The 26,575-nt window shown below is 31.4% G+C and overlaps 1 protein-coding gene across 2 annotated transcripts in view; it reads right to left on the minus strand.

Moving 5' to 3' along the window:
- Positions 1–26,575, minus strand: part of LOC125059229 — a 75,035-nt gene that overhangs the window by 14,397 nt on the left and 34,063 nt on the right. For both annotated transcript variants that reach the window (XM_047663550.1, XM_047663549.1), the window contains exons 2-7: positions 14,087–14,185; positions 12,825–13,637; positions 12,563–12,722; positions 12,115–12,250; positions 11,686–11,790; positions 11,550–11,616 (exon numbers count right to left, since the gene is read on the minus strand). In XM_047663550.1, the coding sequence (XP_047519506.1) occupies positions 11,550–11,616; positions 11,686–11,790; positions 12,115–12,250; positions 12,563–12,722; positions 12,825–13,608 (1,252 nt within the window). In that variant the 5' untranslated portion in view covers positions 13,609–13,637; positions 14,087–14,185. The remainder of the gene's footprint in view (positions 1–11,549; positions 11,617–11,685; positions 11,791–12,114; positions 12,251–12,562; positions 12,723–12,824; positions 13,638–14,086; positions 14,186–26,575) is intronic.

The raw sequence follows: 26,575 nt of genomic DNA on the forward strand, positions 1-26,575 counted from the left end.
AAAAACAACAGAATGATCTAATCTTGAGACGGAAAAAACTAAATTACCTCAAAGTCTAATTTATAAAACAATAGATAACTATAATAAAATTGTACTTTTGATGTCTGTACATCCACACTTTGGGTAAGGAAGGTATGTAGCCATTTTGATGATATTTGAATTAAAAAGTATGTGATGTTAGTTGAATTTATTGTACTTTTACTTTCGATTAAATCTCCAATTAGAATATTTGGTTTATAAAAAAAATATCTTTCTTTTCTTCCTACTCGTAGAATCTATATTATACTACTTAAATATTAAATGCGTAAATAAGTTATAAATGCGATAATTTTAAGTCTTTGAAAATGAAAAAATATATTTTGTGGCCCGCGATTTTATTCGCGTAATGAAAATATTTCGAACTTATATTTCTGATTAGCGCGTTAAACCAAACAAAACATTAAATATTATGAGTATCAATATATAATGGAACAGAGCCGGGGTGACCGCTAGTTTTATAGAACAAAACAATGGTCCGACCATCAGATATAAATATGAGGTTTTCGGAAATGTGTTGCGGCTCATTCAAGCAAGACAATGGGAATATAATTTCGTAATTCATTGAACGGAAAGTTAAGAATTGAGGTGTGTTGCATCCTTTTTAACTAATTTGGGTATCAATGGGTGATTTCGTTTGATACGCTTCAAAGAAAATCCATGGAAAGATCAAAAATCAAGTAATTAAATATATTTATTGAAATGAAGAACAGTTGTGATTTTGAATGAATATATTATTCGTATGATTTAAATGTCTTTTAATCTTGAAATTAATATATTGAATTATTAATTAGCGACGTAAATATTGTATATTTAATTATTTAATACGTGTTTAATCAATTTAAAAGGGGGAATTAAGAATAAGCCTCTAACACAAAAATTAGGACAGTTATATATTAAGGTTCTCATATAAAATGTCTAATATATAAAATTCTCGTGTCACAATGCCTATACTCCTCCGAAACGGCTCGACCAATTCTTATGAAATTTGTTATGCATATTCAGTAAGTCTGAGCATCGGCTACTATCTATTTTTCAAACATCTAAATGTTAAGGTTGATCCACCCCAAAATTTTTATTTTTTTGAAAAAAAATTTTGTAAATAAAAAACAATACATTCGACCCTCAATTTTCACTTCTCTACGATCAACCCCTATTTTTTATAATAGTAGATAGTTATTTTTATTGAACTAAAAATTTTTTCCTAGAAATAATATAAATGGCAAAACGCTTGCCGGGTCAGCTAGTATCATATTAAAAAAAAAACCTTATTCGTTATATTCCATTATTAATTCAATCTGGAACATTGAGGTTTATATTAATTTCAATAAGGACCTAAAAAAGATGTTCTTGGGAGGACATTGAGGATTGAAGTTCTTGGAATATTTAAATAACAAGTTATAATATTAACACACAAATTGAAGATAACAAAAAACATATTTCAGTACAATGACAATGTTTAATATTTAGCAAATACTTTGTTAATAATGTAACGATTTCCTGTGTCGATAAGGCTTATTGTTTGTATCGTGGGATTTTGTGAATGGAATTTTACAATTTTATATTAACTGGTCGATTAGTTCATTATTCGTTATTTTATGTTCCAATGGGGCATGGGGCTGGGTTTTTTCTACTTCAATTGACTTTTATCGATACGATGAGACAACCAAAAGACTGTTACTTTCTGTATGTTATAAATTTAACTAAAAAAATTATGAACGAATTATCTGCGTAATTCGATACGTTTCGTTTTGGTTCGTTTTAGGTAACTACAAAACAAATTATGAAAATGTTGAAATTTTTCACCTAATTCCAATATTAAGTTGTCGTTTGTTTAATGTTTAATTTAAAATTTCTTTTTTTATCTATTCATGTACTTAAGGACGTTTGTTACTGTTTGTATTATGTATATTGTTTAAGTGTTTTCTTTTATAATAATATGTTTACTTATGTCAAGTCAAAATCATTTAATCATATAGGTAACACAATGAAATGTACCTTAAAAAAGAAATATATATTAAATGCTTCTAATTTTCATTTATTGCCAGTTCTCAAATCAAGGGCGTAGAACGGAAGAAAAGAACTCTCCGCCACTCTTTTTAATCCATATGTGAAGCTGTACGATTACTTATGTATAAATAAAATAGTTATTTGAGCCAATCTCAAAGAATTGTTTCGTTAATTAACTTAGTTAACCACTGGACTACAGCGTTAAAACACAATCAACTGTATTCAAAGTAAAAAAGCTAGCATTAGTCATACTGCTTTGTTTATTAAGTTCATTAATTACAAGACGACGTTTACATACCGGCGGCAGATGAAAGGGGTAATTATGCGCGTAGATCAAATCAGGATCGATCGAGGATCTACAGCGCGGTTACGTAGATCTATAGCGATAGACACAGTGTCTAAGTTGATATTATAGTTTGAATATAAAGATTGTATTACTTTGGCATTTTGAGCAGTGTTGGTTCAGTCTCATCCCCGAGGTGGTAGGTTCGATCCCCGGCTGTATACCAACACATAGAAAAACTATTTTTCTATGTGCATTTTACATTTGCTCGAACGGTGAAGGAAAACATCATGCGGAAACCGTCTGGTTTTAGACCCAAAAAACAGCGTTTGAGGCACAGGAGGCTGATCACCTACTTGCCTATTAGATTTACATATCATGAAACAGAGAAATCTGAGGCCCAGACCTAAAAATGTTTTAGCGCCACAGATTTTTTTAAATGTTTTTTGGACAAAGTGATCATGATCCAATAACAGTAATCAAGGGAAATTCAGAAATACTTAAAAGGCATTTGCGACCCTGAGAGCCTCCTGCCCGTTTGACCTCTGTTATTTAAATAAAACAGAACCTTTTTTCAGTCACAAATTTATCGGTAAGTTGCTACGCCAAATCATATTTAAATCACTGTTCTGATTGACATAAACATATAAAAACATATAAAAATTGTATGTACTAAACTAGTACTTTAGTTGTCTTTGAGTTTTAAATTCTAAAAACCTATAGCCACCAGTGGATATCGATGTCGATATGAAATAGAACCGCGTCTGCTCTGTATAACTTCGTTTCTCTCCACTTGCGACTTGTAAACGATTCCGCATGCGCTTGTTTAGCTTTTATTTCCTTTGCAACATTTTTACTCTTGTACTTGACAGATTTAAGGTTTCGATAATTTTAATTCTAAAATTTGAATTTGGAACACAATTGTGAAATTTAAATTGTTCTTTTAAACTACTATGCTGTTATCACCGGACTGATGAAATTTTCTCTAAAGCCTACTTTAACCCACTGTTTTGTGTCCCCAGGATTTTCTTAACCATTAAGGTTTTTATAGTCTTCATTCCAATTTGAATTTGGAACACAATTATTGTGAAAATTTGAATTGTTCTTTTAATTACTGTACTGTAATCATTGGACTGATGAGCCTTTAACCTTTAGTATTGTCCTAACGTTAACGGATTAATGATAGTATTAGGAAAATGGTATTAAAACAATTGTATTAGGAAATAATGAATGTGTTGAATTGTAAGTTATTTGTATAACTAACAATTCAGCAAAGGCGGCTAAAGCAAGAAAGTACATACAATTATCCTAATCACAAACATAGTTGGCATCGTAACTCCCTCTTACAAAGACCAATTACAAAGAAGCTTCTGAATGCTAAATAAATTCAACCAATTAAATACTAAGGTCTAAGGACGGACGATTGTATCGAGTTATCGATTCTGATAATCGATTAATCGTAAATTGTGTTCCAAACGATTTTGTTGATGTTCGCGTTTCGCGGATTAATCTTCCTAATAAGCTGCCATTTATGGGGACACTATTATATTAAAATTACGAATTAAATATCGTATTAAGAATCTGGGCAAGTGAATGAAAAATAATGACTTTATATATGCGTGTAGTATTTCTGAGTCTTATATGTGCCAATTTCCTCACCATTTCCTTTACGAACAGCTTGTGTGAAATTTTCCTTTGCACAAAATTGCGAGACGCCAGACCATACAAATGTGCTATTTGTATCGAAGGAATTCCTTTAAAATTCTAATTCAATTTGAATATCAATATCCATATCTAGAATTAAACGCTTATATGCTTACTATTCCAAACATCGCTAGGTAAAGGCATGAGAATTATTTATAGCATCAAAGTAATTGAAAACAATATCCAGGAAGTATTCTGATTTGTATAATATAATTCATAAATGTTCGTGCGTAATCGAAGACATTTTTAAATTCTTTGAGCTCTGCCAAAAATGTTTTCACGTATCATGAGACGACTTGAGCTTAATTACGTTTTGGTCTAAGTAATTTCTTGTTGGCAATTATTTGAAGACAAAAAAGTCTCGTTTATAAATGCATATAGTTAATTTGAAATAAAGCTTTGTTTAAAATAAAACCGTCATCTCTTAAGAATTAACTCTGTTAAGAATAACAATTTAGGCACTTGAAAACACTTTACAGCATCATAAGCCTTATTAAAAGGGAGTAAAGGTAATATTTGTGTGTACAAGTTTCAAGTATTTCTTGGAATAGTGATGATATCAAATAAAAATGTAAACATAACCTATGTTTAATTATTTTCGTTCGAAGAATATTATTAAGAATTTGAGAAACGACTTTTGAATTAATGGAAATATATACAATTATCTATGAAAAACAAACAAAAATGCAAAACATAATTACAATTATTATTCGGAAATTAATATTCATGTTTTCTGTTTAAATCCATCTAAAAAAGCTTTCAGTGTTTTAAATTTTGAATCAATTTAGCTACATTTTATTTGAACCCACGACTAAACATCCGCGACAGATATCTTTATAAAACAACAACTTGACTTACTTAAATTAAAAAATATATGTATATAGATATTGCAAATGAAAAGCGACCTAGAAAAATTTACACTTTTTAAGTTTTGTAAGAATACTGGCGGTATTGTATCAATTGAAACTTTTCAAGGGCACACGATACCAAAATTGAACGTATATCTCTTAAGAGTCCCAGAGTTACTAAAATATAAATACAGTTATAATTTAGTGATTCTCAGCATATATAATTAAAATAGTCGTGTCCTATACCCCATTCCATATCATAAGAGCGTGTTGTAATGCATTATAATTTATACAAAGATATGAACCCAATGAATATGCAAAATGCGCATGTTTGCGATTGAGTTATTGTGTTGTGTATGTCTGTGTGCTTTTGTTCGGGACGGGCCGGTTCACATATGAGGGACTTAGAATGCTTTTGAATGTTATAATTCTATATAAATGATGTGTAAAACTCAAAACGTAGAAATTAAACCTCTATCTTGTCATTTATTAGTTTTTTTACTATCTCTAATAATTGCAAATTATTTACATTTTTGAAATTATATTTATTTCATAATTGCGATTTAAATTGAATTGATATTTATTCATTAATAGCTAAATATCACAGGCCCAGGTGAAGCCGGTCAGTGTGTACACACCGCACACACACGCACAGAAAGAAATGCATATTTTATGATGTCTGCTCATTCTGCGGTGCCACAAAGAAATTATACGCGCATTAAATCCGTAGGTGTTGCTTTTTTACTCCATGATGATAACTGGCATTATTTTTAAAAGGGAATTGTAGGCTTAAAAGCTATTGATAAAACTAAATGTATATATGTTATAGTAAAATATATACGAGACCGTATTAATGTGATTTTATTTGTTTTTCTTAAAAATATGTTTTCTTAATTGGTTGCGCAATAAAACTTATTTTATTTACTAATAAGTATTTAGATTTTTATGTTATAAATAATAAAATATTTTTATAAATAAAAGGTATTTAATCTTTGAAATTCCCATTTTCGCGTGGTTTGTCATTGGATTTTTTGGATTCCCATGTTGATATGAATATGGAAAGAATCGTGTTTAATGCGAGAATTTAAGGCTTTACAAAACATTTTATGTCATAACATTTTTATAATTTGATTGTTGAGTATTTAAAATATTAAAACGAAATCGTAAATGCCAGGATTACTTGCAAAGTGAAACAAGAAACAGAACTATAGCTTCAGAATTACGACTTGCACAAGTGCGTTGCCGACCTTTAAATAGCTATTAAGTTCTCAATTGCCTCTCAGTATCATTAATAAGAACCATTCATTCATTAAGAACCTTTTACAATGTATTTGAAACCTTAATTTTTGGTAATATATTTTACACGTGAATGAAGTATAATGAAAGAATGGTAAAATCGTTGGATTTTATACGAAAGCCTTTTAAATAGACAAAGGACAAACACACGAACACACTCTAGCATCCGAAAAGTAAAAATAAAATAGTAAAAATGTGTTTATTAATTATAAACAATCCATGTGTAAGATTTGGGAACCCTTTAAAGTAATTCAAAATGAATAAATTTCAAGCCAATGTAATGCAAAAACGTAAATAATTAAAATAACATTCTTAACAATCGTATTGAAACACGAAATCTAAAATATTTGAATCCAAATAAAGAATCGAATGACGCATCGATTGTTCACGATTCTCGATTACGATCTTTTCGAACTTCCCACTTATTAATATTCCGTTTTTTTGTCCTTGTTACTCGGTTGTTATTAACATTTTGCGTCCCTTTCCAATGTCTTAAGGCTATAGAGTTATTTAGATGTTAATTATGAGTATTTGAGGCGTTTCTATAATTCTGTTAATTGCATTATGAGAAAATATTCGATTTATTACCAATTTATAGAACAAAAATTTATTAAGGTAATTTATATTTCATTTAAATTCAAAATAATGTACACGTAAATTATTTATTTGAAAAGAATATGCTGTCAGCCTATGTTCTTAATATATTAGACACAACTAAATCACAATTATTCCAGGGTATTCAAATATCAGACCTAATTAGTATGCAAATATCCTGAGTTAAGTCGTATTGGACATAATATGTCCAATACATTGTTTGTCTACGATACATATACGCCAGAAAACGTTAAGGGAGCTTTAATTTAATAAGCTTTTTACAAAGCATTGAATCACATTCTTGATAACCCTCAAGTGGGTTCTACCCTTGTAGAATTAGGCAGTCTCAATCTCACACTCACACACTCATACACTCACTTTAAAGATATTCATATGTAAAAATAAAATAAAATAATGTCTCCTATATACAATCTATCAATACTAATATTAAGGAATGCAAACTAACCAATTGTTGTATGGATTAATAAAGCTTTAATAATAATAAATACAATTACAGTCTAACTCCTTTCACACAATACCCAACAGAATAACAATAGGAATGTAAACGAATTGACCATAATCGATTAATTAGTCGATAAGCAATAAACTTTATAGTCTAATTTAGCAAAAAATATCTCGTTATTCTAATTTATAGACGCTATTAAGTTGTAAAACTGAATTAAATTATTTTGTGACGATTATAAGATTAATGAAACCGGAAAATTGTCAAAGCGCTTTTTATTAGGCAGTTGCGCTACCTGTGTTTTTCCAACCGTGATAGATGGACAAAATATAGAAAAAAACATTTAGTCATGGTAACAATGTCTGTATATAGAGGAATGTCTAAATTTACATTTTCTATCAGTTCCCAAATTATAATAATTAATAATTATAATATATATAATATATGAGAGAGCTGTGTTGGCCTAGTGGCGTCATCGTGCAACTGAGGTCGTAGGTTCGATCCCTGGCTGTGCACTAATGGACTTTCTATATGCGCATTTAACAATCGCTCGAACGGTAAAGACATCGTAAGGAAACCGGCTTGAATTAGACTGAAAATGTCGGCGTTTGTCAAGCACAGGAGGCTGATCATCTACTTGCCTATTATATTTACAAACGACCATGAAACAGATACAGGAATCTGATTTGTTTATGTATTATATTATATACCACTTACCTTACAATTATCAATGAAAGTAATTTGTCTAATAGCCTATTTGAAGGTAGCATTAAGTTACATAAATACTAAAGACTTTCCTAGTAAAATAACTGAAACGATACCCACCATTTTCGTTATTCTTCATAAACTTAAAATACTAAGAAGAATCCCATTTGCTATCACCATTCACAGTATCGCAGACATAACAGAGCAATTAATAAGTTCTTAGTGTTCTAAGAACTAATGGTATGACTAGCTACACGGAATTTGCAACTGAAATTAATTACGAATAATTCTGTATGTAAGACATAAGTGGCCTTATCAGTAAGCTAAAGACATAATGATATCATGAAGAATTATTATTTTTAGAGTTAAATATTTATGTATTCTATAGTGATGCATCTCAATTTGGAATCTCCTGTATTTGGAGCCTCCAGGTGCGATCTGGAGCAACAAATCGATATAAAGGTGAGAGAAGCTTCAGATCGCAACTGGAAGATTTCTGTAGTAAGATAGTGAAATGCGTCACTCACTGCAATAAGAGCGTTGCGGAGGCGAGACGACGCCCCCCCATCCCCCCCCCCCCTCACCTATGAATATAGAATAGGAATAAAAAAAATGGTTTTAATGGCAATATATTGATTAATAATAAGGACGATTATATTTGGAGCCATTAAAAACATTGTGAGGAAAACCAACAAGACGTAGACCAAAAACTGGGCAGACTAATCCCCTACTTGCATATAAATATCATCAGTTTCATCATCGGACGTCGAGGCAGAATATGAAATTCCCCATCACCTCGTCGTCCGTCCTTCCGAGAGTTAAAGGCAGTTTTTTCCGCGCACCACCGCTATGTGGCCCATTACTGAAGTATTTCCGAACCAATTCGACTTAGCGACCTTCAAGAAACGAGTGTACAAATTCTTAAAAGGCCGACAACGCACTAGCGAGACATCTGGCATTCAGACTGTCCATGGACAGCGGTATCACTTAACATCAGATGAGCCTCCTATCCGTTTGCCCCCTGTTCTATATAAAAATATATCAATAAAAGACCACCTATATATGTATTCAAAATCAAATCTATGTTATGACGACGAGAACTTTTCCATTGTGCCAAGTTTAAATGTTTCTAAAAACGTTTCGCGCGATAAAAGAGGAAAACCAGTGCACTCAGGCTATTAAGTGTATCAGCGAGGACAGTGGGGCACAAATAGGCAAATGGTTTCCCATTTATCGTGTAATAGTCTGGTCTCATAGTCCGTCCGGTCGGGGGTTTATTGCCGTGCGAACGAATATTTTTATTACCTTTTCCATTCGACGTTGCTTATAACTTTTGTTTACGTGATTTATTTTAACTTTTATTTTTTTATTGAAAAAGACAAAACCATTAGAGTTAGTGCACTGTGCGTTACGTTTACGTGTTAAATAGTGGTACGTGGAATCAAAATATTACACAATTGCAATGTTTTAATAGACACTGTAAGTGTTGGACATTTTCATTTTAAATATCCTTTTTTAGTAAATTTGGTTAATTTTAAATTACTTATTAGTCTTAAGCTAGATCGTTATGTTATCTTTGTGCAAAGACAACAAAAAAATATAAAACTTGACAGATATATAGTAGTCATGATAATAATTATATGTCTTCAGTTATGAAGTCCAGTGCGAAATTTTCAACATTATCTTATTGTTATTATAAAACATATAAACACAAAATTCATATTTATTAAATATCTTTTTGACATTTTTACCCGTGATGGATGCATTACTGTATATATATATATAATCAAAAGGCAAATAATTTTTATTTTGCACGTTTAAACAACACAAACAAAATAATAACCCAAAATAAACGGACACATTAATATAGATTGATGAGCTGAAGTTATGAAATCTTCGCTCCCAGCAATTGAATGAATTTGCTCTATTGAGAAGATTAGGGCGACCGAGGTTTTCACAATTACCATTTACTGTAGGGGCCGGCTAGGATACTACGTCCCAATGACACTAATATCAAATATTTACAATTTAACTAAGGATTGAGATTAATTTTGTTATAGACGATTTTAAAATTGAATTTACACTTTTTTAATCTTCTCGTTTTTGAAATCTTAGTTTACAAAAGAAATGAAACACTTTCCGACTACCTAAGTAGTTTTAGGTTTAATTTAATCCCATTTAGTATATGTATATAATATATTGAATCAACAACAAATAAATACACAACTGAACTACAATATTAAAATGTTAACTCTTTCAATGTCAAATAGTTAAGTCTTTTACAAAGCATTTCAAATAATTTTAAAGTGAGGCTTCAAAAATAGGTTCTATTGAGAAAAGCCTGTACTCAGTAGCCTTTTATATACTCGTGACGTGGGCGTAATAAGGATTGCTTTTCGAACTGTTCCCAGAAATTATAAACATTTCAAAGTTCAACGCCCAAGATAAACATTTGCCCAATCGATAACTAAAACTATGAAAACCGATCACAGAATAAATTAGTGAGCTGTCATATTTCGCGGGGACGTGTAAAGAATCCACTGTTTTGTGGAGAAATAATTTAGTCTGTCTCCCATTATCTTATTTGTATTGCATCTCATTATTGGGACAGTTAGGTTTTTTGTTTGCTCGAATGGTACGTAGCTGTGTTTTTACGTTCAAAGACTAACACGACACAATGTTAGCGTAGAGAAGCTTTCAATATGGAGGACGCCCGCGCCGGCATGTCTTAGATCCAGAATACTTTTCAGATAAATATATAGATAAATGATCTTTAAATCAAATTCAAAAATATATTTTATACGCATACAGCGAGTAAATTGTTTAAAAACCTTTTTAAATTCAATCATAGCAATACTTTGAATTTATTATTTTAAAAATAGACGTGTGGTGTCCGTCGGATTAATTTGTTTGAAAGCTCTCACGTATAAGCTTTATTGTGTTACGAGTACCAATTTTCGTAAAAAAACGGCCTTTGGCAGTATGTGCAAAAATTTGAAACGTATCGATTATGTCTGGAAAAGCGACTTATTTATAACAGTATCAATATGGTATAGTTTTGTCATTTTCCGAGTATTTTCATTTTCCTTCTTTAATTTGAAGTTACTAAAAACAGCCGTAGACAACAATAATATTAGGAAAAGTTTATGAAGTATTAGTTATTGATGTATATTTTTACGTATTTTTTCCACCTTTTCAAAGTTAATAATTTTATGGGTGAATTTTGCGTAAGTACATACGTAAAGGAAGTTATGAACGTATAAATTTTCATGATAATAAAATAATCTTATAAGGATTTAAACTCATATTCTATTTTTAAAACATTTGACTTCAAACACTTGTGATAAATTCATATTCCGTCGTAAAATTACTGTTCGTTGATTTACAAACATGGTAGTAAGTGAGAGGTGATTAGCGACATCTTGCAAATACTGACAATTAGTAGAGAAACCGTGTCACCGTTAAACGGATTTACAGGGACATTTAAAATCTTCCTAATTATTCTCGAATGTCGTTTTCACTTATCAAGTGCAAGCGTTATACGTGTTTGAGGAATATAAGTTCTGTACACAGGTTTGTCGAAATAAGGTTAAATATTATAAAAACTTACCGCTCGCCTGCAATTTTCTTTCTTGCGAATCATCACCGTCCATCATTGATTGTTTTTGGAAGAAACCCTGGAGTTTTTTTTAAATTAATTTTTGCTATACGGTATTTATTACCTAATTATAGATATTTGAAATTACCTGCATTTGTAAATTGGCTAAGTCCTCTAGGTTTTTTCTCATCAACATATTTTGTTGTTCAAACTCTGAGATACTGTTCCCAGTGCTCGAAGTTGTTGATTGTTCCTGAAATAATAAATACATGTATAACCTCACCGTAGTTATGACCCCCTATATTACAACACAGGTTTCATATCCCGACAAACAATAATTGACAACCTTTAAAAATATCAAAGGAACAGACATATTGTCCTTTTCTCATGACCCCCACTGAGGGTTTTCTTTATATATAGACTAGATATTAACATATTATTGGTTACCTGGAAGATATGGCTCGAAAGCGATAAGGCTGCCTTTTAATTTAATTATGTCAACTGTATTATGTTCCTGTATGCAACGAAGTCTTAATAAAGAAATATTTAAACAGCAATGAATTACTATGTCTCTTACCTGACCATCAGTATCTCTAGATACACTCAAGTCTAGAGTCTGATCTCCGTCATCAGAGCCGCTGCCATCTTCCTCTTGGTTCTGACTTTTATATAATCTCATGGATTGTTGGTTTATTATTTGAAGAGCTCTTTGCCTAAATAAATAATAGACATTTATTAAATATAAATTTACATTTAATTTTACAATAATATAAGTTGACACATTCGTGTCGTTAATTAATTAAAAGTTCTACATTATTATGATTAATATTAATCAAGGTCTTATCTTATTATTAAAACCGGATCAGCAGTTTAAACTACTTCTACTAACTTAATAAACACATTGAATACTTACGCATAGGATACTAATCCCAAGCAATATTATAAAAACAATTACAAAAATTATTATTATATGTAATTCTATATATTAATTAGAACATTGAGACGTTTCTACTAATTAAAGTTACCTTTGAGCTTCAATATCGTTATCAGGTGTCTTCGGTGGTGTTATATTGGTTGAGCTCTCATCTTCTGTTGCTGAAGAAGACCTTCTGGTACTCCTCTCTGTCCCATCACCAGAATCATGTCTACGCTTCAGACTTAGCGGTAGCTGGGTGAATGGTTTACCTAATAAATTATGATTTATTAGATTTGGCAGCGGCTGCTTTTTCGCAGTTTCAGAAATTCCAATTTTTGTGTAAGAAATAATATTTTGGATGAGATACTCACCTTGTAGTGCTTCCAAAGCGCGTATTTGTCCACTTATAGCGTCCGCTACTTCGTCAGACGACAAACCGTAAATCCCCAAAAACTCCTTCATCGTATTCATTGCATAATCCCTCAGAATTCTACTAGCTGTGTCACCATTTTGCTGACCTTCACCTTCCTCAATATTCTCTCTTTCATTGCTATTAATATCCTTTCCCTCATCTTCTGAATCCCTTCGCCGTGTCGGCGAATTGGTTTTAATTAATTGTGAAATCGCAAATGGATTTTTGGCACAAAACGTTTTATTTTGTAAATTGCTAAAGTTTAAAACTGTCCGATCTCTGTCTGTATCATTGATTTGCAAGCTATGTATATATGATCTTTGAAATGTATCAACTTTCTTATCATCTAATCTATTTTCATAATTAGCATCTATGTTCTCATTTGAGTCTGTGCTAAGCCGTCTGCTCAAATCAACAGCACCAGATTTAAGTAGGCTAAAGTTTTTGACAGTAATTTTAGAGTCTTCGTGGTTATCTGTTCTGTCTCCGTTTATGGGAGTCTCGATATCACAGTTTTCCGATTCATCAGAGTAAGTGGTCGCGTTGGGCGCGCATCGTGGCTTGAAGTTCTTTCTTTTATTCCTTTTTGGCATGTTGTAGTAAGGCGACATGTCCGTGCTATGCTCTTCCTGGTTATCGTTAGTCTCTGTCCAAGAGGCTCCATGGAGGTAGATGGGTTCTTCCGGTCCTGGTTGAAGTCGCTCATGTATCGGTTCTTGATGCGCTGCCATCGCAGTAGTCATTGCTCTAACTCAATCGACCTGAGAGCGACCTGGAACAATGCACGAAGATTACAAACAATAAAATTTGAATTCAACACATTTTAGTGTGTACAATAATATGATTCATTTTGTTTCGATATAAATGGAGACAATGTTGAATTAACAATAGTCTTTGTTGGCTGAGATTAGCTGAATACTGTACAATGTTTTGAGTTCCCCTTTAATGTTGTTTGTTAAATATTATATCAATTTTGGTTTGGCTATAAAAAATCTGCTATTGTTTTAATAACATTTTGGATTAGCAGACCAAATTCAACGCCTTTAAGCTATGAATTGACTTATGACAAAGCTTCTGATATCGTTACACCTGTGCGGTGTACTTCAGGAAATAAAGACGATACTTGTTGATTCATACAATCTACTTGTATCAGAAGATTTAACTGATTTATATTCAGATTGGTCGGGATTTTTTTTGATATTTCGACAAAACGTCACTTACCAAACAAAAGTGTTCATGTATACCATTTACATTCTAATTCGCCAAATAAATATATTTTTCAGTCTTCGAACACACCCTTGACGAGCAGGGATGTAGCATCTGAAACAGAACAAATATAAAAATTAATAAATGTACAACACTGTGTTACTTTATTAAATAAGTAAGTTCTAGTTTACAGATTAAAGTACCACATATAACGCACCTACAGTATATGATATAATCTATCTATTCTATGTATAATAGGTACTTGACAATTACGGTGAACATAAATTTTACATTTTTTTTTCTTATAGATTAGGCACCCGATAGGCGCTTAAGAAAGCTTTTTTTTAATTGATGTTGTTATTAAGCTCAAGAAAAAGCTTTTTAGGTAACATTTACATACTTAGGATTCATACTTTAAGCATGTTTTCAATGTAACAATCCGTAAACATACAAATTCCGACTAAATTTATAAATAATTACGAAAACACAAAAAACCTATTGAAGTGACGTAATCCTGTTTGAAACTACAAAAAATACATCGATCATGTTTGTAATTAATTATAAGGTCTATATTTGAGGAAACCAGATCGTATAGCAACTATACACTAGCAAAACCTGTGGCTATGCTTATTCAAAAACTTTTTAGGGCTGGGCCTCAGATTTCTGTCTGTTTCATGCTCATTTGTCAATCTAATAGGCAAGTAGGTGATCAGCCTTTGCCTGACACACGCAGTCGACAGCGTTCGTTTTTGGTCTAAAGCAAGGTTTTCTCTCGATGTTTTCCTTCACCGTTCGAGCGAATGTTAAATGCGCACATAGAAAGAAAATCCATTGGTGCACAGGCGGGGATCGAACCTACGACCTCAGGGATGAGGGCGGCATGTTAAAGCCACTAGGCCAACACTGCTCTCTATTGTATTATCTATTCAAAATCAACAGGAGTTAATTATTTCAATTAAGTCATTTATACAAATAGTTATTTTTTTTAGTAAATATAATTGTGAAGCTAGTGAATGCTTTTAAATTAAGCAAAACACTTAATAAATCGCAAAAAGCAATCGAATAGTTTTTTGTTCGAATCGAGTTTCTCGGAAAGATTTGGGAAAAAAGACGAATTGTGTATGTTTTGTTTGGTTTCTAATATATTATTAAAGTATGTGTGTAGGGTTTGAACACCTGTTAAATAAAAAAACGTTTTCATTTATTAACATATATGCTAATCAATTAAAGTAAGGAAACAATTTGAATTTTCAATTGTTTTTATAGTGTAAAGTAAAAAAATCTTAATTATTTGTTGCTCGCGTAGGTTTATATATGTTCGTTCACGTCGTAACTATATACAAGCGAGATATTTAAATAATAAACAACCCATTGTTTCTGAGAAAAAATATCGACATCTAGTTACGTGACACGTTGACATTTATATATCGACAGTTAGTGATGTTTTATCGATATCTGAACCGGTTGGTGATGAAATCATTAATGTAAAAGCTTCTAAGTTCTTTTGAATATAAGGCTAAGTTGTAATTATAATTTTAGTTAGTCACATTAAATTATAGAGGATTAATACATCGCAATACTTTTCACACTTATAAGAAGACGTTTTCCTGCCTTGTTATTAATCACAGCCATTATCCATGTAAATCTACAGCCATGATAATAATGTTGCCTTTTTCGCGGTAACCTTGCGCATACAATATTCAATAATAACAATAAAACACAATTACATACGCGTATGTTTTATTAAGTTTTTCAATATGGCGGTTGAAGGTTAACGGAAGTGTTTTTTCATAATTTTAAAATTCGAATTTTAACTTTTTGAAAAGCGAACAAATTGTTGCTGTTTAATTTTGTGCTAATATATGATTTTAGAATCGTTGTAACATTTTTAAATTTTGAAATTCGAATTTTAACTTTTTAAAAACCGAAAAAATTGTTGCTGTTTAATTGTATGCTCGTATATGTTTTTAGAATCATTGTAACATGCTTAAAAAGCTTATTTTGAAATTCGAATTTTAAATTATTGAAAAGCGAACAAATTATTACTGTTTAACTTTCTGCTAGTAAATGTTTTAAAATCATTTTACTTCTTAAAAGTTTATTTTAATTTTTTTAATTTCGAAGTTTTTTATTTTGAAAAGCGAACACATTTTACTGTGCATATGTTTATAAAACACCAATCTTATTTAAGAACATTACATGTGCGATAAATTTTGTAAGCTAATGTTTAAAAAACAGTTAGTAACCCTTCAGTATCAAGCAAGTATTTTGTTTACATTATCACTTACATTCCGAGAAGGCTAATTTAGAGTTCTGTTACCTTATCACTTCGTGGATATGCGTAGGTTTTAATTTTAACTGATACGCAGAAACTGATGAATTGAAAAAATCTTTGATAAGGTTTTATTGTAATATTCCTTTGTTTTTTCCTTCGTTTTTGTTTTAATTCTATACATTGTTGACCTTTTATTTTAGTTATAAATCTCCATTCCTATAAGGAGTTCTGGCAGATCACTACATATAATATTGTTGTGTAAAACCGATATATATATTATATAATATACTTGCTAACGTATTCGCACCGTTATAGTCAAACTGAAATATAACAAAAACTTTTTAAATTTTGAAATAACAACGATTTTAAAATCTTACTCGTAACAACAAGTTTTTGTTATAATTATATTAATTTTATATTTAAGCCCACCCAGTTAAATTAAATAAGAAATAAATGATTAGTCAACCGCTGAATACACATATTTCGATATAAAATTACAATAACAAACTCGACGAATTTCGATGAGAATTCCGTTCAAATATTCTAGATCGGATTTCATAAACATACCTCTTATGCGTCATCTTAAATACCCGAGTGATACAAGAGAGTAATAATAATTATTTGAGATAAGCTTCATTCAGAAACTTTCCAGTAAAAAAGCTGCCAAAAAAGACAATTGTTTCATCATCGGACGTTAGAATACGAAATTCCACATCACCTCGACATCGAGTGTTTTTAAGCCTACTATGTGGAACCAGCTACACACTGAAGTATTTCCGATCCAATTCGACTACTTCCTAAAAGGACGGCAACGCAGTCGCGAGCTATCTGGCAATGAGGACATGGGCAGTATCGTATCGAACCGTGTATGACTTCTAGTTAAACCTCACCGTTTCTACAAAAGACACTACTTATATTAATTAGTTTATGGTTTGGAATAATGACCACCTCCCCCTTAACCTTCACTCAAAGACAAGGATCTAGTTCTGTAGTTTTTTACTAACCTATAATTTGAATAGCTATAGAACCAGTCAACAAGATTTCTATGGAAATACAATACCTATAGCGTTAAAAAACAACAGTAGTCTAAAAAACGAATTAAAATTCAAATAAAGAACAGATTCCATAATAATGCTTATTCATTCCATATTTAAAATCAAATTTTCAAATAAAGGTGAGGTTGATCGAGCGTGTTAGAGGAGTACGGATGTATTTATTTTGTATAAGTTAAAGAGAGATAAATAGCTTATTATGATTGACAGCTGAGAACGGTTAGCCTTGAAATATTTGAAACATTATATTATAAAGTACACTATCTTCTCCGGACACACGGACGCTGCGGTCCGCTTGATATTTTAACTTATGAATTCCAGTAAATGTTTTAATTAAATTACTTTTATAGTTCGTATTATAAGTTAAATTAATATATTTAACGCTCGTTCCATAACAATTATATGTTTTGGAATTAAACATGTTCACTTTATAATTTAATAAAAGGGGTACATTGACGCATGAAGGGTACTTATTGTATTAATCATTTCGCAACTTTTTTTTAATAGTCATCAAAGAGTTTCAGCAATCTTAAATATTAAAAATAATACAATAAATATCCGCTCGGCCCGTATGTCCACCCTCATTACCCGTATGTATAATGGCGGTCGCTAGTTCGTTTTTAGAAACGTCAAGTTTCTCCGGAACACGTTTTAAATCATATTTCGAACGTTTTTGATTTAGATCGTTGACTTTTTAATTCTAAGTTTGACGTAACATGTTTTGTGCCAGTTTTTTTTTCACATTCTCGAGGCGGTAATTAAAGAGGTTGTATGTGTAATGACTTTTAAGTATTACTACAGTTGCCTTAGTCACAGTTAGCGTACAATGTACTTATGTTTTAAACGTTTGGTTAAATTAACTATTTTACAATAACTGTTCAAGTAAACAAACTCGACAACATCCACGCACAATACAAAAAGTATCTATGTCTCCATTTGAATTCATCAAAAGTGGTGTATCAGTTTAGACGTCAACAATCAATATATCATTTTTGTAGCTTCAATTTTAATTATAGTGTGAAATGTAAAAAAAACGTTTTAGGAATTACACGTAGACCTAACTTTCGTAGCAATTCGTAGCTAACGTAGCACTTTGCAAAGCTTGCTAATATTATCAAAGGGATTTCAACTGAATTTTGTTATAATCTGTGACTAGTTCAAACTAAAATGAGACAAAGTCATGTTAAAACGTAGATTATAAATATTTGAGAAGATGCCATAGAAAAACCACGATTTCGTTTATAAAAAATCGATTCGAATCAATTACTTTGGGCTGATCACGTACGCTACGGTCAATTTTGTTGGGATTTTATTTCTTTTTGGGACTTCAATCAACATAATATGTAGATGTTCTGTGATAGAACCATGGTGAATGTTTTTGTATCAGATATAATGATATAAAAATAGATAGATAGTACCAGAGCTGGTGTTTTACTCAACAAACAAGTATCGTTAAAGGTACACTGTCACAGGGAACAAACTTTTTAAATTTGTTATTAAAAATTAACGTTTTTATATTTTTTGGGGTCACCGGTACTGTCTACCAGGCGCACAATTTAAATCTTTCAAATTTAAAGGTTTGTGCACTTGAACCCCACGGCCCAAGAGTCTCTACTCCAAAGGGAACAAAATCGAAGTTGGAGGAAAGACTCTTATATTTGAGCCGTTTATTATTTTTCTGCTCTGCGGCCGCGCCAGATTCTTTGCTTGTCCTAAGTTTCTTTTTGTGTATGTGTAATGTGTATGTATATTCTTTATATTGTAAATACTGTATGTAAGGTATTTTAAGAATATAATTAATGCAAATTACTCTGCATAATTGTGATATTTAAACATCATCTGAAAATATTTTTAGTAATAGTTGCTTAAAATATAATTATTTTTATGAATTAAATTATGTTCTTAATTGAGAGTTCTACGTTCTTTATGGTATTGTGATAAATATTGCAGAACTAAAACAAAACAAAGTAATAATTCACTATTTTAATATGTAGATTACATGCGAAGCCAGGACTGTAACAAGTGATGATTATAGGCCGCAAACTCGATAAAGTACTCCTAGTATGGGTTGATATCGCAGTAACGTTATTTTCAAGTTAAATAAAAAAAGCAAAAGTTTTTTAGGTCGAAATCTGCCCACGACATAGGGAATCCTAGTGGGGGTTAGAGCACTTTCTTTTTAACTAAATAAAAAATTTAAATAGCCTTTATTCAAGTGCTACATTAGATAACATTCTAGTCTATGTCATTATGTTTAACTATTTAGTACTCCTCCGACGGAATGAAGGCCTTCTCCAAATTCTTCCACTTATCTCTTATCTTTGCCACAATTTTCTAATCCTTCCCCGCTATCTCTTTTATTCCAACTTCAACAACAATCCTCTCTTTTTTCTTAATGTCCTATTTTATTATGTTTACCTTTTTATCATATATCAATAGAAGATAACATAATTTCTCTTTGCGTATGTACAATCAAAAGAGGTTTCAATTAAAAAACCGTATACAAAATGTTATGTAACTCACTCTCTGTAAGTCGTATAAGTTAAGACACTATGACCGTATTAGCCATAAAGTCGTCAATAAAACTGATTAGAGATATTCAAATCGTATTGAACGATGTGTTGATTTAGTGTTTTCTATTGTAATATTGATTTAAAGTGTGATGTTAATAAAGTCCTTATTCAAACTCGCTTGTGGCTTTGAAAAATAATAAAAACTTTATTCATAATAGAAATAGTTTGTGACAAAATTCATAAGTGGAATAATTGTGGAATTTTTATGTGATTTGGGTTTGTATCTGGATTGACTGTCTCAGAATCCATAGATTGGGATATATAATTATAAAGGAACTGTTAACTGTTATGGGCACTTCGTTTAAGTAGGTAGCCGATATAATATTTCGATACCCTAACGATACCGTGACGATAAATCTCACGCTTGCGTTGATAGATTATGAATCGGGTTTAATAGATACATAATTAAATAGAGCTCGCGTGGGCAGTTTTATCTATTTTCCACACGAATTAATTTGAAAACAACAAATTTTATAATAAATTATATAGCTTCAGGCGTTGTGTAGGCGACGGAATTTTAAAGTTTGATTTATTGCGACACATATTTACGTTTTTGTTTAATTGATTAATTTAATGACAACACTTTATATTTCATTTAAACGTAGCTTTAAATTACTTTCGTTAGTATAGTGAGAATTTTTATAAACCAAAATCTATTTTGAATCAGGGGGGGCTCATCTGATGTTAAGTGAGGACACTCTCAATACCAGAAGGCTCGCATTTGAGTTGCCGGCCTTTAAAGAATCGGTACTTGAAGGAACCTAAGTCGAATCGGTCATATATAAACAAAAATAATTCTACTCAAAAGTAAATTATAACGATCCAAGTGTCCAAGGTCTTGAGAGATTGTCATTTGTTTTATAACAGGGGCAAACGGGCAGGAGGCTCACCTGATGTTAATAGACATAGACATGCCCATAGACATTGCCAGAGGGCTCGCAAGTGCCGGCCTTTTAAGAATTGCTACGTTTATTGGAGGACCCTAAGTCGAATTGAATATCAATCGAATGTCAACTGTCCCCAACGGTGAAATGTCAAAAATCTATTTAAGGAATATTTTTACTAAAACTTTTTTTATAACTCACAGTCCTGTGACGAGCCCACAGGCTCAGGAGCAGCTAGAGCAAGAAATTTCTGTCAGTAATAATATAAGTTAGCTTATAGCATAAAATAGAAAAATATACTTATTTCAAAAGTAGGTTTATTAAGCATTATAACAAACTAGACAATGAATGGGACGTGAAAATTATAATAAGCAGTGACACAATTATACATAACCTCATATTGCAATTAATAAAATATTCTACGTACGTACGTATACGTCGGTCTGTCACTTACGATGCTAGTTTAAACTATTTGAAAAAAACAATTATCTTTATTTCTATAAAATAGAGACAAGACTACCAAATCACTTTTAATTAAAAGTAATAATGAAATAATCTTAATAATGGTCAATGTATACGTACAGTAGAAGATAAGCAGTTCTTCTTCTCTTTCCGATTAGACTTGCGTCTTTGAGAAGAAAAATAAAAGCACTATTATATTCTATCTGCAAAGGCCTCAGGACTTTTATAGTAGGAATGTAGAAGGTGGGAATACAGCCTCTCGCAAAGCTGGTATTGCATCACAATACCTGTAGTATAGTATCCTCTTTTTTTATCTCGGAGTTGCAGGGGTATGTGTGACTCTACCTACACCAAATCTCAGATTTTAAGAGAAGTTCCGGGGTCGCTCTCGCAGCCTTCCAGGGCCTCAACGGCACAACTGTTACGCTTAAAACCTCCGGTGCAGTACACTCTACAGAGGAGGAAGAGAATGAGCATATATTCTCCTATTTACTCTGAGTTTTCTAACCCTAGGAGTCGTCTAAGAGCGCCCTCTATTTTAAAGTATGAAAACGCATGTATGATGCAACAAAATGCAAATTGATGATAGAAATATCTACAAAAACTCTAAATGAAATCAACTTAACAATTGACCAAAGGATGTGTTGACATATAAAATAGTTTGTCTATGCGCGGACCATAAACAATGCTACTCAATATTTATACACACACCAGGAAGGGCGGTTTACTTCGAACTGTCATTAAATTCCTCACACTTTTCTCATTATAATTCATAAATTTCCGGCGTAGTCAATTGTCAAACGGATCACGTGCGCGGTTACTTGGCCATTTCTGATAAATATAACTGCTTTTACCTCTACACATATGCGTTTCTAAACGTGAATTCGAAGAATAGGGTCATAATATTGGATTTAAAATATAGTATAAGTTCATATATCTGACGATTAAACTTTCGAATCTGCATACAGTAAAATGTATTCTTTTGTAAAACTTAATTTTTGTTTTACGTTAGAGTTTATTGCCAGTTCCTTTTTTTCGTCAAAGAAAGAAAGAACTGGCACTAAATTTAAAATTAGAAGCATTTAATGTATTTTTCTTTTTTGACGTTCATAAGTGTACATTGTGTTACCTATATGAATAAATAATTTTAGATTTTTTGATTTTGAGTTCGTACCTATTGCTAACTTAAATTATATAACAAAAAACAATTATACTAAAGATATAACCAAAGATATTTTTTTATTTGTTCTGAATATTATCACGCCTATTTCCCGACGGGGTAGGCAGAGACCTTATCTCCACTGACATAGTCTCTCGTTTCATCCCATTTCATGACATGCTCATCGGTTATGACTACTTTCAACTTGTCTCTTCCCTAGTACCTAACTTACCCGATGTCATTATACACGGTTGCCTTGTATAACCACTTGTTCTTCTATTACATGACCAAACCACCTGAGCATTCCCTTCCGTACCCTTGTCATCTTTAAACCCACACTGCCATAGCCAAATATGTAATACAGAATATTTACAAAAATGTTCAAACATTTACGTATTCAAATCAACAAAAATTATTAAATACTAAGTCATACCTAATTCGACTGTGTTGTGTGATGATGTGTACGTGAGGGTTTGTATGTGTGTGCTCATGATGCAGGTGATTAGGCGCTATGGATATTCTTAATACTAATAAGCATATTCCGCGATAGCTTAAAAATCTATAATATTGCAAGACTATGTAATCGATGAATTGCGTATAAAATATCTATAAAGTCTTGCAAATTGCTTATTAAGTAACGCAAAAACTAATTTCCAATATCATTTACCTTTAAATTGGCAATTTTGCAAAATTTCTAATGTATCTAATTTAAAGAACAAGAATTTTACGCAACTTTAAATTACTTTTAAAACCTGATTGCATGTGACCTACAACGATCAAAGCAAGTACGTAATAACCGAAATTTAACAATTTATAACTTGTACGAATATAAATATGTTCTAGCTGTTTCTATTTATTTATAAGAAAAACAACCACTACTAATACGTACGATTTCTTTCATGTAGCTAAGAAAAAAGTCCTCCCCACGTTCTAAAAACGAAATCCTACTTAACCAAACACTTTGTAATCTTCAACAACGTCTTTATAAAAACCTCGATCCAAACGATGAAGAAATTCCAAGTAGGTTCTAAGATTACAATTTCAAGACTAGATAATTTTCTATTTGCATACAAAGGAGAATTACCGTCTGTGCGTCCGTGTGTCACCGTGTATATAGAGGCCACGCCTTGTAGCTGTCATATGCAGCCTAATTAGGTATTCTGTTGTACGTATATATAGGAAAATGAGCAGTGAATGTACCTAAGGTTAGATAATGCCTCCATGGCTCAGATTTAATGCGTTTAACATATATGTTTGATTCCCGAAAATAGCCCCCGTGTTCTACTTAATTTTGCTTCTTTTTTTTACCGCTAGAATGCTACCAAGCATTTTAATATTCTCACCAGTTGTCAAACAGTAGTAATATACATTTCTATCTAACTTATTGGCTATCTCAAACATATCCAAAACATTCCAACAATAAAATATCGCTATTAGGTACTTCATATTACGTAAATAAAATTCTGTAAGTGGTGCTTGTGTAAGAAAAACACTTCATAAGCAATACTTATACAATAATAGTTATTTTAATTTTTAAGCTTTGAGGCGATGTTGATAGAATGCGTTTTATAATGCTAATGAAATTCGATATTATAAAGGATTGAAAGACAAACAAATACACGTAGATAACTATTAAATCAATATTTGTTAAGTGTCTATCTCGTACGTAACTCGCTGTTTTGCAGGTATTTTTTTTGCTAATAACAATAAGCAAAAAATTACTTGTTTTTTTTGTAACATTTATGTTTACTATAATTGTCAGATATTTTGTGAAAGTTATCTTGTAATACTCTAAATATAGCATTATATTTGATGAGGTGAACTTCAATAAATAAAGTTTGATTGTAAAAACTCTCATAGACGAATCATTTCTGCTGTTAGCGGTTTCGTCATTATACTTGGCAAAATGTCATTGTCTTTAGATGTCAATGCAAGTAGGTCTCAATCAAAATTCTATAATAGTATCTTTTACTGGGAATCATAAAATATAGCATAAAAATAATTGCTTATTGTTTAGTCTGTGGAAACAACACGCGCGCAACAGGAAAGACAACTCGTTCCACATTCAAATATTAATACCCGATTGTCATTGGTTGACAATCAATCATTATAGTTTTTGAAATTCGAATTCCATGACATACGTGATCTATGATATCTATGATTTGGATCGAATATTGTTGATACTGTGGCATTTCGTAATTTTTATACTGAGCGTGAAGTTAATACATACAATGAAAGCATATTATGTGTTCTCTTATATATATAGTAAATTTCAACGAAGAGAGATTCGAATCGTCGACAACCAGTTACTGTCTGAGCAGCTTGATCCCTGGATCCCTTGGCGCTGGGTAGAGATGTGCATCTCTGCATCTTTTACCGCATTTACAGTGTTAAGAAGAGTTGTTCGGCCTAATACCTGCAGCTGTGTTTCATCATCGGAAGGCAGAATACAAAATATCCATCCGTATCACCTCGATCGTTGTTCCACCACTATGTGGAACCAGCTGCCTCTGAAGTATTATGACTTAGGGTTTTTCAAGACTATCATCATCACTTAACATCAGGTGAGACTGTCCGTTTACCTATTGTTACATAAAAAATAGTATACCTAAAAAACGGTTTTTATCAAAGACACAGACCACAACTTTTTTCCATAGAGTAAACAAATAAGTGGTTTGTCATCATCAATTGTTATTTTAGAGACCGTATCGTCGAGAAACACTTCAATTTACATCTTTTCCTCCAATATTGACACAAACGATTTGAGAGATTTTAAGTTTGTTAGTTTTGAAAAATTTACATATTTGAAAAATTTTGTTTACAGTACCACAGTATGATTTTTTATTCTTATTTTCGACTAATTCAATTATGTTTTAATTGTGTAAATCAAATTTTATCAAGTATCAAAATATGTGAAATACACTACAATTAATATGAAATTGCCGATTATAATATCTATAAATATTAGGCAAATTATACACTTGAGTACACGTAATCACAGCTTCGATTCACACGAAACACGTCTTATCTCCATCTACTAACGGTAAATTAATACTAGAACTAATACTTTTGTCTCTTTCCGTCACATTGTATTTAGAGTAAGATAAAAAGAGACAGATGCATTGTTACAGCGAAATTGGACTGATTTAGTTTTATAATATAAAAATACTTTATATAGTTAAAAGTTTCGATGGTACTTTTTAAACTGTGTTAGTAATTATGATATGTTTAACCTACTATAAATAAAACAAAGGTAGGGGTCGCTTTTTTAAGCTTGTACGTGAGCGGGCTTTTAATTTAGTCCTTTAAATACTTGAAATTATATAGGTATTACATGAAATTCAGAAATAAATTTTACATTTATTTATTCTCAAAAATTCATCCATACAAGTACTTATACGATATGTAATGTGATATGATATGTTGAAAAAAACTAAATATAGAATATTAAATACATATCTAATAGACACTATGTTTGAAGCAACAGAAAAAGGGTGGATTCAGTATAAATATATAATATTATATTCACTATTTCTTTGATTCGTTAATTAATTTATTTTGACTAAAGTATTATATTTAGACGAAGAAATTGTGAATTTTGTTTCGCCGTCACTAATTTTTTTTTTTTAAATAAATAAGATTAGAAATAACTAGTTTAATATAGAAACAGATAATGAAGTATGTGAGAGTTTTGTAATAGTTGAAATATGTAGACCCCAACCGCCTCAGGCAAAACTGCTTCATTTTTTGTTTAGCCATTCCGTTTTCTAAAAACGTACAAATTGGTTTCGAATAAAATTGTATTGAAATTTCTATCTACTATTGAAGTAGAAGAGTATTAGAGTCTATATGCAGACGTCTGGAAGTACAGGAGACTCTACAGCTGGCTCTCAATCAGTATCAAAAGTCATTACGAGCGTATATTTGCTTGCCACATTAAATATTATTATTTTTCTTGTACGTGAGTGCGCCGAGCGTTGGCAAACTTTTGTAAATAAATAATTAATCATAGTATAATAGACAATTGTGTGATTTATCTATATCAATATTATCTGTGGTAATTAAATACATAAATTTATGTAAATCTATATTTTACACG

The sequence above is a fragment of the Pieris napi genome, chromosome 19, assembly GCF_905475465.1.
Source record: "Pieris napi chromosome 19, ilPieNapi1.2, whole genome shotgun sequence".
In the NCBI taxonomy this organism is placed as follows: Eukaryota; Metazoa; Arthropoda; class Insecta; order Lepidoptera; family Pieridae; genus Pieris; species Pieris napi.